Raw genomic sequence first — 21,845 nt, 5'->3', positions numbered from 1 at the left:
TATAAGGGCCTGTCTTCAATAGATGATGGAGGAGGAACATTAAAGGAGTGCCAGGTTGTATTCTCATACTCTATGTTGCGTAATGAGCCAGGGGTAAGGTGGATGGGACCAAGATATGTTTTGTATCCCTAGTAACTTGTAGCACTTCAGGGGTTTTTAAAAAAAGAAACCCACACTAAAAAGTAACTGTTTATATACTTTCAAACATGGAAAAGTAAAAAGTTAACTTTTAGAACTGCAACTCTAATGGTCACATGGTGAGGTTGGATCTCTTAGCGGAATCTATAATTAACCTCTTTTAAAAATAACTTTCCAAGCTTTGTAGATAAGTAAAGTTGGACAATTAATGCTAACTTTCTGTTCATTAAAATAAGTCCAGTGCAGTGGTGCCTCACTTAGTGATGTTAATCCGTTCCGGAAAAAACATCGCTAAGTGATTTAACCGCTAAGCGATATTAAAAAGCCCATAGGAATGTATTAAAACGCGTTTAATATGTTCCTATGGGCTAAAAACTTACCTTAAAGCGAAATTCCTCCATAGCGGTGGCCATTTTGGGTGTCTCTAAAGCGAGGCAAAATAGTAGTGGCCATTTTGGAACCGCCGATCAGCTGTTTAAAAAAGTTCGTTTTGCCATGATCGCTTCCCCGCGATCATCGCAAAGTGAATTTTAGCCATAGGGGCCACTGCTAAGCGATCGCTCCAGCGATGGCCAAAAGTCCATTGCAAAGTGATTTCATCGCTCAACGGAGCGATCGCTAAGCGAGGCACCAGTGTATTTGGAAAAACCCTAATCTGACTTTCTCCTTCCTTGTCATCTCTGTCCACAATGCTGGCGTCACTGGGAGGCATTCCCAGAAGGTGACCAGGATTGGTGCTTGAGCTTTACCTTTGTTTCTGTGTCTTGGAAGCACAGAGGGAGGTTTAATAAGGCCCTGAACAACTAACAACAAGTTAGATAATGACATACATTGTTTAAATGTAATTAACATATTCATTTGTTGGTTGCAAAAAGAGCCTGTCATGTAAAATGCTACCAGTGAAAGCTTCCCTTGAAATCCAAACAGAAGCTCCAGAGGGAGACTCTGCAAATTCTAGTTTTTTCTTTTTCTTTTTTTAAAAATTGAACAGAAAAGGAAGGCATTCACAAAAACTACCATTTTACAAAAACCCCTCTTCTTCACTCGGTACAACCCACCCCCCTCTCAGGACTAGATCAGTGTTCTCTATATATTTCGAATTGCCTATTTCTCTCCAGTAATACGTTGATTCTTATTCCGGTGTATACCCCTTTCCTTTCTGAAATACATGTACCAAAAACAAATTCCATTTGGAGTTAAAATCATTTTGGAGTTCTAGTTTAAAAACTTAACTTTTCCAAGCTCTACGTCAGCTGTCCTTCATAAAAATACTTTGGCTTTTATTTCAGAGGCAGTACCATGACACAACAATCTATGAACAAAGGGCGATAAACAGGATTTTGGTAGGAGGAGGCATACTGCTGGGTTGCTTATTACATTTTTATACCACACTTATTGACTAAAGCTCTCTGGAAATTCACAAATAAAGTTTAAAACAATAATTTATAACAATACAATAAAATACAAGGCAAAGACTAAATTAAAACAGTCAGACAACAAAAGCAAGGCTAAACCAACAGCAGAGAACAATAGTTTAAAGATCTAGAAGGACTATCACATATTTAAAATGAATGAATGAATGAATAATTAAAATAATAGAAGCCTGGGAGAATAGAAAGATAATTGGTGATCTACCACAGTGTAAGTGTCTGGTGAACTACTCTGTGAGTTTTATAATCACAATGTCAGCCTTATAAAGCCTCTTAAGGTAATATGAAGGTTGGAAAGAAACATCTTCAGCTAGAAATTGTACTGAAAGATCGTAAAAGTTAATTCTCCGTTTCAGCTTTTGACACAAACACCAATATCCTGTATGCCTCATCACTAGTCATTGATACAAAATTTGGTTCTGGTTCTCTTGCTTGCTCCTAATCGTACTCCAAGCGTCAATCATCAGCAACTCTATCTTTTAATGCACAAAATGTTTTGGTATCAGCCATGCGTCTGAGATTTGCAATCTGCTGGCTGCTTCTGAATCGTTTCCCCAATGATTTTCAAGGCATTCACGTTTAACACACCAACTGCCAATGATTCTGAACCTTTTAATTAATACTTATCCACTCATTCCTCTCTTGCATTTTTGCAGATGCCTGAATAAATATGACCTAGAGAACTACAGTATCTTGGTCATTAGCTGTTCTGTTCATCTCTCAGAGCACAGAAGCAATGGAAACATGGCTCTTCATCATTTTCTGTAAATGCTGTGTTCTGGTGAAATCTTAAGCTACATGCCCCATTCACAGGATTTTTTGGGGATCCAACCAAAGGCACCTTCCACTTGTGACACCTTCCCATGTCCCTGTCCTCTCTTCCCCTACCTTCTTGCTTCACACAGAAAATCCACAAATCAGGAAAAGTTGGAATAACGGCACAATCTCTTTTGACTGGTAGTGCCTGCAGCCATCTGGATGGAAGCACCCTTAATGAACATAGACTGTTTTTTCCCCATTCGCCTTTTTAGTTAAAGCTGCAAAATGTGCATCATTTTGTTAGACAGAGTGATGACATCATCATACAAATGAGACATTGCAATTTAAGCATTTCTTCACTTCTCTGAACAAAGGTGAGAATAAAATGAGTAAGTATCCTTTTACTAAGTCTAAATAGGCAACGATTCCACTAAAACAATGACAAAACTTCCCTGTAGAGGTATGAAAATCCAATTTTATATCTTTGCATTTTTAGAATTTATTTCAAGAGATGATAAAAGTACAACGTTCTCATACAAAATGCTGTGAAATAAACTAAGTATTCTTGAACTGATGGGAACAAAGATGTGTTGAAATTGTGTGAAATGCTGACAAATTTTAGAAATTCCAACAATTCTTTAGTCCAACACAGCAGACTGGTTTTCTGGAGAAATTCTGAAACCAACCTGTTTGATGAAGGTGATCTCTTGCTAATTCAAATAAACGCAAGTGCATATTTGTTATAGGATTAAAGGATCCACAGGCAAGAAGGGTGAGGGGTATCAAACGCTTCATTTAGGTGAGCAATCTTCAGCAGCAACACCACAAACCTTAAAAGAGAAAATAACAGTTAAAATAACCCAGTCAAGTAAGATATGTTTAATGCATTCCTCAAGACAAGAAACAGTGAATTAGTATTTTCAAAACAGCCTGCTAGGGGACTAATTCAGCAGACCAGCCATAATACTGAATCTGTATAAGTGAACATAGGTAATGCGCTAGTTTCCTCCAAGCGAAGTCCCTCTAAATATTTAGGACCACCATTCTCATCAGACCAAACCAAAACAGCTAATAATCAACAACAGAGGGAGTTATAATCTAAAATATCTAGAAGGTGCATAATACTACACGTGAAATCTAACCACTAGCTAAAATCCAGTTGTTGTAACTTTACACTCCACAACAAGGACAGCATCATTAGTCAGTGATAGAATTATTTATTTTAATTTAAAACTTCTTATGCCCACTTCAGTTTCAGAGGCTCCCTAGGCTTTCTTTTTGCTCTGGGGAAGCTTGTGTGAGCCCTGGTATGATAGAAATGGGACTTTTTATACTGGAAGATCATAGCTGGATGGCTGGCGGTAGTTCTGCCTCTAGACTGGGCCTTCTGGCTGAGATTTTCTGATCTCAAAGGCCCTCTCCCGTTCTGAGGCCCCCAAAGGCTTCTCGAGGGCACAATGAAGGCCTAGGAAGCCTTGGAAACTGAGGAAGTTTTAAATAATATTGAATTAAAAATTTCACTCACAAACTGATGATGTCATCCCATTGTGCAGTACTTACTGCAACTGGATTTCAGCAGCTAAACAAATATCAGTGTTTTAAAAAGGAAGGATGGGAAGATACATCTGCCTCATACTCAGTTGTTTTAGACATCTACACCCTACCACATTGTCCCACCAGATCCTCAACATAGATCACAATACACGATATAAGAAAATATTTTTTTACTATGCTCAAGTACTTTCACAATTTTCTACCACCTCCATTCATTCATTCATTCATTCATTCATTCATTCATTCATTCATTCATTCATTCATTCATTCATTTCCACACTATCATTTTAGTATCATTATCCTGTGTATTGGTAACCCCTCTCCCAGAGTAAACTCTGGGTCAACATAAAAAAACACAGTTGCATCTATTTTCATTATAACTTCACTGAAATCACACGTTATGGCTGGTTGTCACTCTGAAGGAAACTGACATTAGCACCAATGATAGTTTTCCTTTCTGGAGTAATGGCAGCTTTAGTGAGTGGGGCTTGTCTGGCTTTCATCAGCACCAGAGCTTGGAAACACTGGCTTTAAATGTGAAATTGGGAAAAAATGTTCACATTGAAATAAAAGGGAGGTGTGTAATCATTACAAAATCAACAGTAGGCAACGCCTTTACAGACCACTTAAAAATTATCATACAGTCTTCTAGCTTTTATGGATCAGGACCACTTCATCAGTCAAGCAACAGTGTGAAGAATTTGAAGTTCAAAAGTTCATGGCAGGATAGATTTTGCCAGGAAAGTTACTCTTAAATGTAACTGCTGGGGTTAACTGCCATAGCAGTATGACAATGGAACCAATTACCTCGCCAAGGAGGTGGTGAGCACTTTAACACTGGACACAGTCAAACTGGAAAATTGGACAACCGTCTGTCAAATCTGCTTTGATTTGGATTCCTGCATTTAGCAGGGGTTTGTACTTGATAGACTTATAGCCTACTTCCAACTCAATTATTTACGGTTCTATGTAGAACCCAAAAGTTCTTAGTGAGATGGATTTCAGCAGATATGTCTTTCTTAGATGTAAGTCAGAAAAGGTTTAGGTTGCATTAGAGTTCTTGTTTTAAAGTTACAACTGAGGCAGTTGTGCATTAGATATAACACCCTAGTTCTTCAAACAAAGAGGCAAATGTCATGCACAGACACCCCTTCCTATCTGGATTTTCTTTGAAATGGATACTGTATTTTTCTGCTTAGCTAGGAAGGGGTGGGGGTGACACACAGAACCTGACTCCTCCATTGGGGAATTGCCATGATAATTTAGCAAACTCACTAGGTTTAGCCAATTGGGATCAGATTAAAATCTGATTAATATTAATATTACCTAGTGGTTGCAATCATGTTTTGCTGATGTTGAGAATCTATGTGTCTGTTAACTGTTAGTAACATATTGCTTTGAAATACAAACATACAAACATACAAACATACATGCATGCATGCATGCATACATACATTTATATATATATAAATCAATTAAAATAAATAAAAATAGCCAATTACCCCAAATTACCCATCAGACAGTAAATTAAAGTAACATCAAATGGTAATTAGAGTTACTCAATTAATTTTGATGGAATTTATTCCAGGCTGTATGTAATTAGAATCACAGTGCAGGTTAACAACCGCTTACATGGCCAATGTTATCCACCCCATCCTCAAGTATTCATGTCTGCTTAAAAAGAAGCCAGATAAAAATGATCTCAAACCAAACTTGTATCATCAGTTTGGTTTCTGTTAAACTAGTATCCTCACTTCTGTCACTATTAATACCCATGACCTTATTTCAAACTTACTTTATCTTGCAATATCAAACCATTCTTTCAACTGAGTTTGGTAAAGGTGTTTCCTGACACCCTATAAAATGTCTAACTGTGCCCCCTAGAAGCCTCAGGAGCCTATGCTTTGCTGCTTAAATTTAGCTTTGTCCCCCAAGCCCGTTTCTAGACTAGAGGGTTTTTTTTTTAAAGAAATGCAGAATATTGCTCAGGGTCCCAGGTACACTATTCCAGTCTCCTGCTGTTCTCCAAACCATTCTATTCTATGAACATTTCAGGATCATCAAGCATGTTTAATCTTCATCAGGCTATTACAGGATTTCCATTCATCCTTTTAATTATTTTTCATTTCTAAAAATTATTCAAAGCTGGCTGGATAGCTCAGTGACTTGGGTACTTGGTTCCATGACCAAAGGCTGGAATTTCAATACCTCCAAAGAGAACAGCTAGCTCTATATAGCATCAGGCAAACTGCACTGTCCTACAGTTCCATCAGAAGAAGGCAATGGCAAACCACTTCTGAGTACTCTCTACCTAGAAAATCCTAGAACGGCTGGCCAAAAGATAGAATCAACTGGACAACATGCCATTATTTATTGTCACCTGAAGGTTTCCCCAAGTTCACTGAAAACTCCTTGTGTGAATAGGGGGAAAAGGTATAGGTAATGGTCAAACATTCAAACATAGAAGTAATGGTCATAATAATAGTTATAAGTCCATTCAGGCGATAAAGCATTTGTGGTAATACCACTGATTTTTATTATGCTTTACACAATGGCTGAAATTCTGCTGCATAGCAGGGCAAATACAGCAGGCCTATTGAATCAGTGGCCATATTGTAAGTCAACATTGCAAGTCATTAACTTCATACGTAAATTCCATTAATTCAAATGGGCCTACTGTAGTAGCAGCTTATTACAGTAAAGTCATAACTGGAGTAAACCCATTTGAATTAATGAAGGAGCTGACTCATCAAAATCCCTATTTATTCAATGGGCTTACTGTAGTGCAGCTTACTACACTAAGCAACAACATTTCAGCTACTGTACCATTTTGGCTATGCTAGCAATAGCACTCATAATCTCAACACCAGAAACCAATGGAATGATAAGCTGGAAAGCAACACCTACTGTTTATGCCTGAAATATCTGCATTAGAGTCCATATAAACAAGACAGAACTTTTTTTTTTTTTTAAAAATGAAAATAGTGAAATTCTATTGAGCTATAAGATGGTACAATATAGTAACAAACAGAAAGAAAAGGCTGGGCAGGGGGACTCCTTACTGCACTCAAGGGAAATCTAAAACCAAGGAAACCTTATCCTAATACAGCAATTTTACAAGGTAAAATATGAGTTCTGTATTTAAAGACAAGGTTGGTCAATTTATTCTTCCCCTGAGAAAGCTTCTACAGCTGCATTGACAAAACTGAAAAGAAATGACTATCGTTTTCACTTGCTGCCAGCCTAAAAGGAATGGCTTGTGGCATTTGGCAAAAGACTCTCTTGCTGACAGAATGGAGCGTTGGTTCTCCTCTAGAGTGAAAAGAAGAAGGTGGTGATATCTCTAAAAGCACAGTCTTCAGGTGAACTGCAAAATCCTCCCTTATTAAGAAGTGTTATCAGACCCAACTATACATAGAAAACAGTGCCAAAGAATCCAAGCACTTTCTATTCAATTTAGCCGATAGCTGCGAACTCAAATTTTCATGCTCAGTAGGAAAAAAAAATCCACTTTACAGTTGTAAACTAATGAAAACCTAATTAAGAATACATGACACTGGGAAGCTGCAGCTTTTACTGCCATGCTTGTATCAACAAACATTGTACATTAGGGGTCATTAAGAAAGGTTCTGAAAATGACTTGTTTCAAGACAAGAAAAGCACTACCTAGTTAGTAAAATTCTGTTCAGATGTAAATGAAAGTCAAGAGCCACTTCGGACTTAATTTCAAATAGGATAATAGTACCCTGAAATAAAATGTGCATACACTGTTCAGTCTCTTAAAGAAACTTCACCAAATTCCTCTCTAACAAGGGTCTCTGTTAAATAAGCAAACCAATAGTAACTTTCTCATGGGGGGGGGGGTGCAGGGAAGGAAAATAAAATTAAGGAGCTTCTCTGTTACAGCCTTGTTCATAAGGAAAAAAGGTGGCTGGAGATAGCTGTCATCAGATCACTGCTTTCAACCTAAAAGGCAATGAGACCAAAGTCAGGGTGGTCCTTTCAGGCTCATCCCCATCCTTGCATGTAGAGAAAATCCTTGAAGAATGAAAACAATAACAAATAATGTGTTAACTGGTATAAGACACGGCTACTTTTTTATGTATTCTGTCTGTGTATACACACTCTCCACTCACTCACAACATTAGAAACATAAGAAAAGATGCAGGCTGGATGATACCAAAAGCCTAACTAGTCCAGCATTCTAGGCATATTGGTTGGATGCTTGTGGAACGGACTATACAGGGCCTGAGTACAATAAAATCCTTGCACTTCTGTTCTTCTATAATATTACCTCTAATACACAGATAACGTTTCTGTCTTGTGAGGAGCTGCTGTAGGTAGCCTCATCCTCCACAAATCTGTCTAATCCCATAAAACCTCCAAACCAGCACTACATCTGTGGCGGCAAATTCCACGGTTTAGCATTTTATTCCGTGAATAAATATATTCATTTTCTGTCCCATCTCTCTCACTATTGCACTTCAGAGGAGGCCACGATGTCTATAGTACCATGTTATATTAGGTTATCTGCTAGAAAGCGAGGACTGACTTATAGTGACCCTAACAGAGCTTTCAAGGTAAGTAAGAAATTGAAGGACTGGTTTCCATGGGAAAGCGGGGATTCAAACTCAGGCCTCTTGAGGTTTTGCCCATCACTCTATCCTCTACACTACTCTTGATATTTTAAATATGTGCCGTCAAGTCATTGCTGACTTACGGTGACCCTTTGCAGGGTATTCTAGGTAGAGAGGACTCAGAAGTAATGCTCTCTTCTCCTGGGGGCATTTCTGGAATTCCTAGCCCAGGGCCACACATGATGGCTCTTCTGCGATGGTCAGTGAGGAACTGAACTCCCAACTTCTAGCTCTGCAGGTAGATACCTAACTAAGCTATCCAAACAGCTTTAGTACAATGAGAGAAAAGCATTTCCTTATCTATTTTCTCCACACCACCCATAATTTCATACACTTCTATCAAACAAGGTTAGCATGTATTCATAAACATTCAGAACTTAGGATTTGAACTTCCATTTACAAAGACTTCTAGTAAAATAGGGACTCCAGATATGACCCTCAGGAAATCTTGTAAACACACACATACAGTGCAACTATTTTAAATAAAGATGTGCAAGAATCCCACCAGGAATACATAGAAAGATACATAGCTATAAGATGTTCTGCTAAAAAACAATGCTTTGAAAATACTTCATTCTCTGTGATACATTGTCTCGACTTATGAACATCTCTACTTATGACCATTTCAAGTTACAACCAGCTTCCACTTACAAACAGAAAAAGGTAGGGGGGAAAGTCAGGAAATTCAAATTGCTAACTGTAGGTGGTGGTGAGGCTGCTTCTTTGTAGCTCTTTGGCTCAAGCAGTTAGAGAGTATGCGATCAGAGGAGGCTTGGGACTGCCTCCTTCTGCTTCTGAGCGAGCGTGTGTTTGCAGGGAGGCTTCGGGCTGCCTGGTAAGGTAAGATGCTGTTTTCTGCTTTTTACAAACTATTCTGGGTGTTTTTGCAGCGTGGTTTTGGACTGGGGGATTATGTTTCTGTGCTGTGATAGGTCTTGGGGGTTTGTTTTCTTGTTTTCCCCCCATTTCTGATGAGTCTTTTTTTTTCCTTTTTGGAGTGTTTTTCCCCCATTTCCATTGGGTCTTGGGGGTTTGTTCTTTTTTTGCTCCCTCCCCCATTTCCGATGGGTCTTGGGTATTTGTTTGTTTTTTGCTTTTTCCCCCATTTCCAATGGGTCTTGGGGGGTTGGTTGCTTTTTGGGGCTCTTTCCCCCATTTCCAATGGGTCCTGCATGCTTCCCTTGCTTTTTCCTTTGTTTCCTTTGCATTTCCGACGTGCCCCCTTTGTTTGTGCATTTCCGATCTGCTCCATTTGTTTTCTGTGCATTTCCAATGGGTCTTGCACACTTGATTGCTTTTCTTTCCCCCGCCACTTTGGCTGGAAGGGATTAATCCTGTTTCCAATGAGTCTTGCAGTGTTTTTTTTTGTGTGTAATTTTTTTTCTTCGGCCAGAACGGAGGAATTGCTTTTCAATGCATTCCTTTGGGAAATGGTGCTTCAACTAACGACCATTTTGAGTTACATCCATCTTCTGGAACAGATTATGGCCATAAGTCAAGGCACCACTGTAGTTGTACTCTACTGTTATACTTTCAATAAAAACAACATAAAAGTCTGTAACTAAAAATAGCTAATTCTGTTCAGTAATCACATAAAATTTATCTATTTCCACAGCTCTAGAAAGCTTGTGGAGAAATACCATGGGCAAAACACACCATAAACACATTCCCTCACTATATTACTTCCACCCTATTTACATGTTCTTGCATACTTAAATATTGATTTCTATCAAAGTCTTTAAAAATTGGAAAGCAACATTAGACACAATGCAGCAGCCATGTATCTACCTGGTTGTGTACAACCACAGATAAGAAGAGTTTTTTTTTTAACCTTCCAAACTTTTTGGAGTACAATCCTAGCCACCTGCCTCCTTGGCATGTCTTCCAATCAGATAACTGTAGTTCAGCATATTTATTCTGCACCATGTTAGAGAAGGACTGCTTTTTACAGAATTATACAAGGAAGGGGTCTATTCTGAAGGAAATCAACCCTGAGTGCTCATTGGAAGGACAAATCCTGAAGCTGAGGCTCTAATACTTTGGCCATCTCATGAGAAGAGAAGACTCCCTGGAAAAGTCCCTGATGTTGGGAAAGTGTGAAGGCAAGAGGAGAAGGGAATGACAGAGGGCGAGATGGTTGGACAGTGTCATCGAAGCTACCAACATTAATTTGACCAAATTCTGGGAGGCAGTGGAAGATAGGAGGGCCTGGCGTGCTCTGGTCCGTGGGGTCACGAAGAGTCAGACACAACTTAATGACTAAACAACAAAACAAGGAAGGGGACCCAAATCTACCCTGTCTCCTTGTGATGAAGTCAAATTAGAAGAAAACTGCTTAATGTAGGAAGACATATGCTAAGATGAAGATAACATACTTTGCTCTTCCCACATAATTACATTTAATGTAAAGTGCTCTATATATGGGTAGGATAGATGCATGGTCCTAAGCAGACTGTGAACTGCTAAAACTGAAGATTACAAAACATGACACTACAACTCAAAGATGCAACACACAGATTCTGGCCTCCTATACTAAGGGGCAGAGAAATTGCTGCAGGAAGAGAGATTTAGGCACCAAAACACCCAGTTTTCATCTGATTTAGATATTCCATATGCTGTACATGTAGCTCCAGCTCAGTCTCAATAATTACAGGTTGTTATACAGGAATGAGTCTGCATACACATCTCATGCTTTTCCCTCTCCCTCTTCTTCCTCCTCTTGGACCTCATCACTTCACTCCTTGTCTGTTTACATCAAAATTCCCATTATATGGATCAACTGTCCTCCCCCAAACCGGTACTTAAAGTACAGTGAGCAAGCCAACATTAAACTAGAGTTACCTGTTTCAAATGTAAGAGTGGACTCAGGTTTAAATGGACAAAAAAGAGAAGCCTGCATACACGGGTCAGAGGTGGGGGAGGACAGTTGATCCATATAGTTTTGACTGACACTCGTTTTATTACAGTCAAAGAATCCAAAGAACTAGAAGTCATTAATAAAGCACAATTAATAGTTCATTATATCATGGGCAAAGTTCATTGGTTGAACTTTGGTTCAAAGGTGCCCATGGTTCATTATACCATGGGCACCTTTATTTATATATATAAATAAAGGATGAGCAGATGTACCTGCATAATTTTCCTACAAAACTGTACACAGGTTCTTCCTGTGTCGCCTATATTTCTATATCAATAATAAATGATGCTACGATTGGCCACAGTGGGTTCTGCTGAAACAGTCAGTAATTGAAGACATTTATGATTAATTACAAGAATGTACAATATAGTGCTGTGTATGCATTTTAATTTATGAGCTCCTGGGTGTGCAGTAAAATTAGTAAAATGAAGGGCAAGGAACATGTAGGTATGGCAGACCAAGAGTCTGAATGACCCTTGCAAGAATAATTGAAAGTAAGCAATAAACTGGCAGGCAGAGGAAAATCTGTTACTCTCTGTATTTTATATGAAAAGTAATAACTTGGCATTTATAAAAAAAACACTGGAATTCTTATATTACAAGATCACTCGACATTAAAGGCTGTTTCACAGAAATCCTTGCTAGCAGCTACCTTTTACTAGCAGAGTGTTTCAAATTGGTACCTGTTGTGAGCCTGCAGTGTTTTCCAACAGAGAAAGTTACCTCAAGCTACAATTGCTTACCCAAGAGGGCTCAGAATATATAGTATCTAACAGAGAACTCCCCAGGGGTATTTATGGGGAACAGGAAAAGCTGGCTGCTCAGGCCTTCCAGCCAAGGATTTTGAAATAGGACATATCTTCCAAGGTTGTTCAAGGTTGATCCTCTTAATAGCGCCTGAAAGAGAAGGCAATAACACTATATGAGGCCGTTCAGTTGTATCAAATACTGGTGCCAGGGTACTGCTCCTTTAGCTAGGTACTGTATTCAACAGGTCCTGCTAAAAGAACTCAGACTTTCGCTGTCTCAGAGTAACTCCTGGAGGTAGGAATCATTTTATTTTTGTTAACTTACAATTCCCGGAATCTCACAGCCTGTATGGCAGAAGTGCTGCCTGTAATGTGATTCTAGGAGTTGATATTTCCTAAAGTAACTTCTCCAGCCCAGGTAACTTCTCCTATGTCCCAGGACATTTCTCCAGGTCCCATATTGCACTTGATATGCTGCCTTGAAAACAAAGGCTGGCAATTTATATGTGGCATGCACTGAACCCCAGAAACCAGTGGGATCTGTGCTTGCTGCTGAAATTCAGCAGCTCTCTGTGGTGAAGGGCACCACAGTATAGGCCAATATACCAAAACATTTATTTTATTTTTAATTTATTTATTAAACTTTATTGTTAACTTTAAACATAATGAGTAACTGAGAAATAGTTATGCTTTTTAAATGTAGTTTTAAAAATAGGTCATCAGTAATACTGTATTAATTAATTACCCTAATTAATTAATTAATTAATTAGTATTGTAATTAATTAAACCCTAATTAATTAATTCTGTAATACCAGACAGCATCTTAAAAAACAGAGACACCAACTTGCCAACAAAGGTCTGCACAGTCAAAGCTGTGGTTTTTCCAGTAGTGATGTATGGAAGAGAGAGCTGGACCATAAAGAAGGCTGACCGCCAAAGAATTGATGCTTTTGAATTGTGGTGCTGGAGGAGGCTCTTGAGAATCCCCTGGACTGCAAGGAGAACAAACCTAACCATTCTGAAGGAAATTAGCCCTGAGTGCTCACTGGAAGGACAGATCCTGAAGCTGAGGCTCCAATACTTTGGCCATCTCATGAGAAGAGAAGACTCCTTGGAAAAGACCTTGATGTTAGGAAAGTGTGACGGCAAGAGGAGAAGGAGATGACAGAGGTTGAGATATTTGGACAATGTAATTGAAGCTACTACCAACATGAATTTGACCAAGCTCCGGGATGCAGTGGAAGACAGGAGGGCCTCGCGTGCTCTGGTCCATGGGGTCACGAAGAGTCGGACACAACTTAACAACTAAACAACAACAAAAAAACTGTACTGACTTGACAATATGTAATTACATGATCTCAGAGCCTTTGTTTATTTAGTATTCTACCCAATTAAAACTTGCTTTATTCACAAATCAATGAAAACTCAGGAATAAATCCACTTGTTAGTCCATGATGCTGAACATGCTATCACCAAACCATATTGTGAGTCTCATTATAAGCTGTAATTAATTAGATTTTTATCTTGTGCTCTGATCCGAGCTCTCTTAAAACTCCTAACAAAACATGTTACCTCACTGCAAAAGCAACACTGGGAGTTGTGTCTAGGTTTCTAGAGGAAGTAAAGTTCAAAAAAATGGCAACATGTGAAGCAAATGATTGCTCAAGTCAAAATCCAGATATTCCTTCTATGGCTGTACATTGACAACCAAACTCTGAAAATTAGGTAGCCATTCATTTGGTCCTTTTGTGTTGCCTCTTTCTGTTCACGCTACAACTGAGAGCGCGCCATGTACACCACACCATGAGAGAAGAAAGAATGAAAAGTTTGGGGAAAGTCAGAAGAAAGGGGCAGAAAAACCACGAGGATGGTCAGATCTCTACCATCCTTTTGGAATTCAATAGAATAGGATCGGGAAATTCTAGGTAATACTTACAAGGGGCAAGGATGAACAAATTTGCCACTGCAAGGAGTGCCTGGCCTTACAGGATATGTATGCTTGTCCATTATCACATGCTGTATTTTTCAGGTCTCACATAAACAGAATTTCTCTAGCTCTCATAAGCAGCAGCAAAGGCATGCAAGCCTTTTTCTGCCTTTGAGGTAAGAAGGTGGAGAACGATTGCCTAACAGGTACAGAGATAAATCTCAGAGCCTTTACTGTCCCTCTGTATCTGAAAACTGGCAAGGTGGGCATGAAGGGCTCGGCAAGCTTTCTACCTTTGCACTTTCATGTTGGTCAAGCTCTATCTATGAGCAGGCAATGAGACAAACTTCCACTGTCCCTTTCTCGTCCAGATTCTTTGATGGGCAATGAAACAGAGAAGACTTATCTCCTGGTCAAAGAATGACAAACTATTAGTAGTCATAGGGGCCTCACTAATACACCTTTCTGGGTGTCCTATCGCTTGGGGCAGGCAAAGGTTTGTTTTGGTTCTCTATACCCAGGACACTCAGCGCTCAAAGAAATTGCTTCAACTGTGCCCTGGGTACAAAGGAAAGCAAAGAGTCTCCCTCTTCTGCAGCTACAGCAGGGTTGGGAATTAGCATGTAGAAGGTGTCGTTCCTGTTTAAAAGAAGACGCATTCCCGACATCACTTCAAGGAAGACTTGGGTTTGTCTTCATACTGGGTGATGTCTCAGTCTCAGGTTCCAAGCCCCCCGTGGATACTGAAAAATTGTGGATAATAGAGAACACATCATACAGTGTACCTCGACTTAAGAACTTAATCTGTATTGGGACTGTGTTCTTAAATCGAAACGTTTTTAAGTCGAAACTCCGTTTCCCATAGGAATGCATTGAAAACCATTTAATCCGTATCTGCTGTTTTTCATTCTTAAGTCGAGGCGCTGTCCTTAAGTCGAAGCATTAGTTCTCATAGGAACTAATGCAAAGCCGGTTAATCCGTATCTACCACTAAGGGGTGAATTTTTTAATTTTTTTTTCTTCTTTTGACCTAAGGTGAACTTAGGTCAAAAAAAGGGCAGGAAAGGGTTTTTTTTTTGTTGTTGTTCTTAAGTCGAGGCTCCGTTCTCAAGTCAAAGCAACTTTTTGCAAATGGAGCCATTCTTAACTCAAATCGTTCTTATGTAGGGACATTCTCAAGTCGAGGTACCACTGTATATAGCTTGGTAAAAACAAAAAACAGGAACACTATTTTCACATGCATTCCCAGAGCTGGTAATATATTCTTCATTAATAAGTATTCATAGCATGGTCTCTCTCTCCCTCTAGTGGCCAATTCTGGTAATACATGTGAAAATAGTTTTTTTCAGTTTTTTTTTCTTTTAATTTTTAAAATATTTTCACACTGTAAGTAAATCAGTGGATTCTGATCCTGCGGATAAGGGTGTCCTACCATAATTTGTTGGAACCCAGGTTACTTGGAAATTAATGTGCAGAAGGGCTTATTCAAATTCTAGAAATCTTTCAATGAAGGAGATATTTAACCAATCAATGTTCAAAAACCAGAATGGTTGACTAAGAAAGCATTGGTCATAATTGAACCTCTTCAGAAACAGAAAGAAAGTTATAATACTACAAAATTTACATGGGAGAAAGCTCTACCAAATCCAGTGGCATTTAATTCTGAGTGGACATGCACTACGTTGGCCCATAAAGCTGCAATTCTATTCTCAACTACTAGGAAATGAACTCCATTGAACAATATAGGGCTTACTTCCATGTAAACATGTAGACAAATGGTTCCCAACCTTGAGTAACTCAGGTGTTCTTGGACTACAACTCCCAGACGCCCTGGCCAGAGCAGCTGATGGTGAAGGCTTCTGGGAAGTCCAAGAACACCTGAGTTACCCAATGCTGTAGAGCAGTGGTTCTTAACCTTTGTTACTCGGATGCTTTTGAACTACAACTCCCAGAAACCCCAGCCAGGACAGCTGGTGGTGAAGGCTTCTGGGAGTTGCAGTCCAAAACTCCTGAGTAACCCAAGGTTAAGAACCAGTGCTGTAGAGGATGGTTCTGTAAAGATAAGCACATTCTCAACGTAACTTGTTCAAACTTAAATCCCATCCAAAATATTTAGGATATAAAGCCCCAATGCTAAAAAAGTGTTTGCATGCATTTTACATTAGGAGTTACTCTATTTGATTAGCATTCTATACTCTAACTGCAAATTGCTTGTTGCCTACTATAATTATTTGTAATTTCTTCTTTGTGCAAAGCATAAATTAGCTTCATCTGAACTGTGAATTGTTAGTTCTAATGGAACACCTGCAGATAAATCAAAGGCTTGTACGTGACATAGTAATATAAACAATTCACATATTTAGGGAAGATATCCCAGCTTCTGCTATTGTTGTTGTTGTTGTTGTTGTTGTTGTTGTTGTTGTTGTTGTTGTTGTTGCTGCTGCTGCTGCTGCTGCTGCTGCTGCTGCTGCTGCTGTTGTTGTTATAGGACTAAGTACCATTATGGGAGAAGCAACATATTACAGATGCATATGGATTCATACATTAAACCTCATAGGATGTTTTGCTTTTGTGTGTCTGTTTCAAATTTTAAAAGGAGCCAGGAGTTAGAAGTTATTTACTACCCTGCTACTACCAAGTTTCTTTTCCATATAAGGCTTTCCCGCTCTTTTTCACACTGCAGAAATCCAAGTGCATGTTTACCTTCATAAACACGTATCTTCAACTTATGGAAACAGAAGTGTGCACTAGGGGACTGCAAATGGAGTGAACCAAAGGAGGGCAGGAGTTAAACCCCAACCCTCCACTATACTAGAAGTGGGCAGTTTCAAGACTTTTCAGGTCTACTTTGTTGTTAGTACAGGAAACCCAAGAGCCACCAACCAGAAGGCATCTTTAAGACAAATGGTTAAAATGAGAGGACAAGGTGCCTCTGAACACTTTCTCAGCACTCCGTATATGTTTTCAGTAACAAAACTGAACTGAGCTCATTTTTCTTTTCAAAGTCCTCTCACGGTTAACCCCTTTCCCCCTTTCCATTTGAGTACTGTAATTTAAATGGATAACTGGTGGCTCCATAGGTCAGTAAGGAAAAGCAGAACAGCCAGCATGGTGTGGTCTTAGACAAGTTACACAGCCCCACAGCATCCTCAGGAGGAACAGAGCATTATATACAGTACTTAGGAATCACTGGGAAAATTTGGCATGAGTCAGAATCTACATGACGGCACATAATTATTATTTATGACTAATTTAAGTGGAAGCAATTGTTTTGTTGGTGAGATTGCTAAATGGTTAGAATCCAGAAACCAGTTGCTTCAAACAGAACTTTGGAGGAATTATTTTGGGAACTTCAGCTCCCGGAATCCCCCAGCCAGCATGGCAACAAATGATGTGAGCTAGTGGACTCTGGGAATTCAGTCTCCACAGGTAATGCTTCTAGTCTCTGGGGTGACCCACTGAAATTCCATTAGGACATGCCAATTACTTTCTTCCGATGCCAGACCTAAATCCCTACTACTATCTTCTAGCCCAAGAGATGTTATGCCTTCAGATATGTAGCACAAAAACACAAACATGTACAAAAGTATCAGAGTACCTTTAAGACTGAGGTATTTATTTCAGTGTCATCTTTTGTGAGCTACAATCTACTTCCTCAGACACAGATGGAGTGCTACTTTATGGCAAATAATAAAAATAAAAATGGTGATTGGTGACTGACATCGCCTATACTAAAGACTGCAAATGGCCACAGAAACACAATGACTTACCTCATTTAAATTAATTGGAGTAATAATCCATTTGTATGGGCCATCATTCCTAGTAAAACCTTTGTCTCATGCTACATGCCACATTAACCATATCCACACACTTATGTATAAAAAGCACTGTAGGCAAAAGGGCATGTCTCACATCTTTCATAAAAGCATCATATATTTGAAAAATGTACAGGGGAAAAAAGTAGCCAGCCAAGAAGTACTAATATGTAAAATATTAATCGCATAAGAGCTCACACTACATTGAAAAAGATTCAAATAGCTTTATCAATGATGTATATCAGAATCACTTTAGTACTTTAGACATGATAAGGTACAAAAAATGACAGTAATCTTTCAGTATCTATCATATTATGCAAGAAGAAGAATCACTAGCTCAGCTGTAACTTCACCCAAGATGTTGCACAGGTCAATATCCTGTTTAAATACTGTATGCACAGAACTCTGAGCGCAGAAGCTGCCGTGGTGATCTGACAAGGTGCGAGTTGTGTGCCTGGCTGCATGCAACTGGCACCTCATCAGGCTGCCACAGCAGTTTCCACAGCTGGAGCTCCATACGTAAGTACATAAAGGCGGAATATTGTAGGTTACTGGCTGCTGTTGTCACTTAGTACAACCAGGGCCTTTTTAGGAGCTATCTAGGTATTTAGATATGTATTGATAAAACTATAGTTTTTCAGACTCAATAGCTGTTGGGTCAACAGCGTTATCTATTGACCCAACAGAACAATTGCCTTTGCCTTCAAAATGCACTGATACCTTTAGCAACAAGACCAGCCCATTCAGCTTGTAGAGGGAAGAAGTATGTCATTGAAGGCTATGTGTTACATTTCCTATTCAGGCACTAATTGATTAAACCAAGGTATAGAGAGAACTCTGGAGGTCACTCTCTTAGGCAGTGCAGAGAGAAGACAACTATGGGATTAGCTTGTAGCGTTGGGGGGAAGCTCTCCCCAAAATGTGGAGGTGGTGCATACCTTCTACCATAGTCATGAACCACCTAAGAAAACATATAATTACAATTATTTATCATGACTCATTAAAACCAGATAGTAAAAAAAAATGCTGTTTTAGCAAATCTCACCATTAAAGGATGACAGTAGAAAACATACTGTTATCAATCTTGTAGCACAATCCTACCCTGTATATTCAAAGACGAGTTCTAATATGTGCCAAAAGTAAATCTCTTGCAACTTACAAGTGTGGAGGGTCCAGAAATGCCAACTATGCAAAGGCTGAGCCCCTAACTGTATGCTCAGTGATGTGGAGATGTGTATTCAATGATGTGAAAACACACTCGTATTCTGACAGAAGTAAACAGAAGTGATTAAGCTGTTGACGGCCAAATACTGAATACTCTGCTCCAAGCAAGAAATCTGACAATGTGGATTTAATTTTTTTTCCTCCCCTTTCTTTTATGGATTACTACTGAACCATCACTTTACTGGCACTCTCAATGACCATTCTCAAATTGGACATGCTGCACTACATACCAAATGTGTTCACATTGTAAAATGCTGTTTTCTTCCTCTTTTTGAAAGATTTCTTGTATATAACTAAATCTGAGACAATACAGGTCCTATATATTTTTTCTGATGGGGTTGACATGCAGGCTGAGAATCTGTGACAGTGTCCCCATCTGCAAATTCACACAATTTCCTCCTGCATCCACATCAGTCAGGAAAGCCTATTCATTTAAGTTTTTGTAAGAACATCAATGGAAACAAAAAGTACAGACTGCTGTTGTCAAATGGGAAGAACTAATCGCCTGAAGAATCACATTGGTTACTTTGGATGCAACACAATATTACTGCAGAGAGCTTTTGCATTCAAAGCCAAAATAGGCATGATGATACCCAGTTCCAGCAAGAGAGGAACATTAGTAATTGTCTTTTGCTTATTTCATCTTGCTGAAACATACATCCTGGAGCAAAAATTTCACCAACACCACAAACAAGAGACTGGTTACCAGATATTTTTAGAGCATAAACATTTGAATAAAAATTTGTATTTCTTTACCATATTTCACAAATTGGGTCTTTTTGGTTTATTTAACAGATTGACAACTGGCACCAATCAGCATGGCAAATCCCAGTTCAGAGAGACATCAAGAACATGTACAGAGATTCCTGCAATGCTACTGTAAAAACAAACAAAACAAAACAAAAAAACCCAGCAAGCCTGTGTGTGTTGTTGTTGTTATGTCACATCTGACTTGGTAATAACTGACATGCCCTCTATTTGAGGACTACATATGGAATGGAACCTATCAGGGCTATCAGCGTGAAATATTTAAGGCCTGTCTTTTACCAGTGCCACCCCTTCCCCTGAGTCTCCATGGCCAAGCAAGGATTTGAAACTAGATCTCCTGAGTCCTAATCCATCATTTTATCCACTACATCACACTGGGCACTGGGACCAATAATATACCTCCAGTAAATTTATTACCAGTTTGCACCTGCACCAGTATGTGTTGAGTCTTGAAACTGCGAACTGCACCTTTAGCTGTACTTATTTACATGGGAGCGAGCCCTGTTCAACTCAATGGGATTTACTGTACTTCTGAGTCTCTGCACACAGAAGTGCACTATTAAACTACCGACAGCAATATCGTTAATCCCGGTTGAAAGAATATGTCCTATACACCGGCTCATGTTTATCATCACGTTTCGTGTTTCTTAACAGAGGAAGCAGTTTGAAGCGCCAAACTCTTAACTCCACCGTCCTCTTTCAAGTGTTCTCCAGACTATTAAGACTACGACTCCCATAATGCCACGGTATCTTTGCTGTGGGACTATGGGAGTGGTAGTCTAACGTATTTCGAGCATGGAACAACCAGGATTAAAAATCTGGTGCGCCTCTTTCCTAATAGCTAATATTTAACGAACTGAACTGGGGCTCAGGTGAATTGCCAACTCTTGAACCAACCAACGTAGCTCCCCCTTTCAAAGCATCAGGACATGCTTTATATACCATTTTTTTTCTTTAAGATGTTTACCTATTAAAACCTTTGTTCAAAGTCAGCAGCAGACGCGCGTCCCTGTCTTAAATTAACCTAGGAAACCGGAAGCTCAAACCTAACCATTTATTTACTTCGACCCTGATGTGTAAATAACAGTAGTGGTAATAGGGCGGGATCTCTGCGGTGTTAACTCACGGGATGTCGGGATGGCATTCTGCACATGCTCAAGAGAACTACCTTAAGTGTCATATTTCCGGTTTGAGCTTTTTTTCCCCCTCACGCCAACCCCAAGTCGGCGACTAGCCTAACACGGGCCAGCAGCGACTACGAACGCTTGGCTTGAGAGCCCGGTCCTACACGTGCACGTGTGAGCGGGACTCTGGCGGCCTCGTGCGTGCCCCGAACTCCCTCTCCACCCGTTCCCACGACCACCTTGCCTGTCGAGCCTCTTTCCTCCCGCCCTCGGAGTCTTGCTGGGACAGCAAGACTCCGGACCCGCGTTTCCTCCCTTACCCGCGAACGTCAGACCCCGTTGCCCAGTAAACTCCCTCCACCTCGGCTTCCTTCGGCCTCCGTGAACGGCGAGGCTCAGCCCCTCGGGAGGAGGAGCTCTGCCGTTGTCCAACCGGACTCTGAGAGGGAAATGAGGCCAGGCGGGGAAGCGGTGTCTCGGTGGATCCGGGGGAAGGACGGGGCTGCGGTCTTCCCCCGTCTACGTGTCAGCCGTTGAATTCTGAGGTGACACAACGAGGTTTGCGGGGAGCCAGCCGGTGATGTTCCAGGGAAGCACGAGAACATTCCTATCTTGGACTACAACTCCCAGTACCCCCTTACGGTCGGTCAGGGATTTGGGGTTGTAGTCCCAAACAAGAATTTGGTGTTTGTCCATTAAGGAGAAGGTCCACAAGGCAGTGATGAAGCAGCGCCTGTTATGTAAGGACAAAGGTCCCTAAGCTAGGTTCTCTGATAAGAGTTTCCTGAGTTCATGAAAAGTCA

The 21,845-nt window shown here is 39.9% G+C and overlaps 1 protein-coding gene across 6 annotated transcripts in view; it reads right to left on the bottom strand.

The window, feature by feature from the left end:
• The window catches only part of NMNAT3 (nicotinamide nucleotide adenylyltransferase 3), a 46,982-nt gene extending 25,483 nt beyond the window's left edge, over nucleotides 1–21,499 (bottom strand). For 3 of the 6 annotated variants that reach the window (XM_078389221.1, XM_078389222.1, XM_078389223.1), the window contains exons 1-2: nucleotides 21,363–21,499; nucleotides 3,014–3,157 (exon numbers count right to left, since the gene is read on the bottom strand). In XM_078389221.1, coding sequence (XP_078245347.1) covers nucleotides 3,014–3,122 — 109 coding nt within the window. In that variant the 5' untranslated portion in view covers nucleotides 3,123–3,157; nucleotides 21,363–21,499. Of the gene's footprint in view, nucleotides 1–3,013; nucleotides 3,158–19,085 lie in introns of all 6 variants that reach the window. The other 3 variants (XM_020793157.3, XM_078389219.1, XM_078389220.1) reach the window with 3 other exon arrangements.
• Between the last annotated feature and the right edge of the window lie 346 nt (nucleotides 21,500–21,845).

Source organism: Pogona vitticeps, chromosome 3 (assembly GCF_051106095.1).
Source record: "Pogona vitticeps strain Pit_001003342236 chromosome 3, PviZW2.1, whole genome shotgun sequence".
NCBI classification, from domain to species: domain Eukaryota; kingdom Metazoa; phylum Chordata; class Lepidosauria; order Squamata; family Agamidae; genus Pogona; species Pogona vitticeps.
The sequence above is the reverse complement of the archived record's forward strand: the minus strand, read 5'-3'. Positions and strand labels throughout refer to the sequence as shown.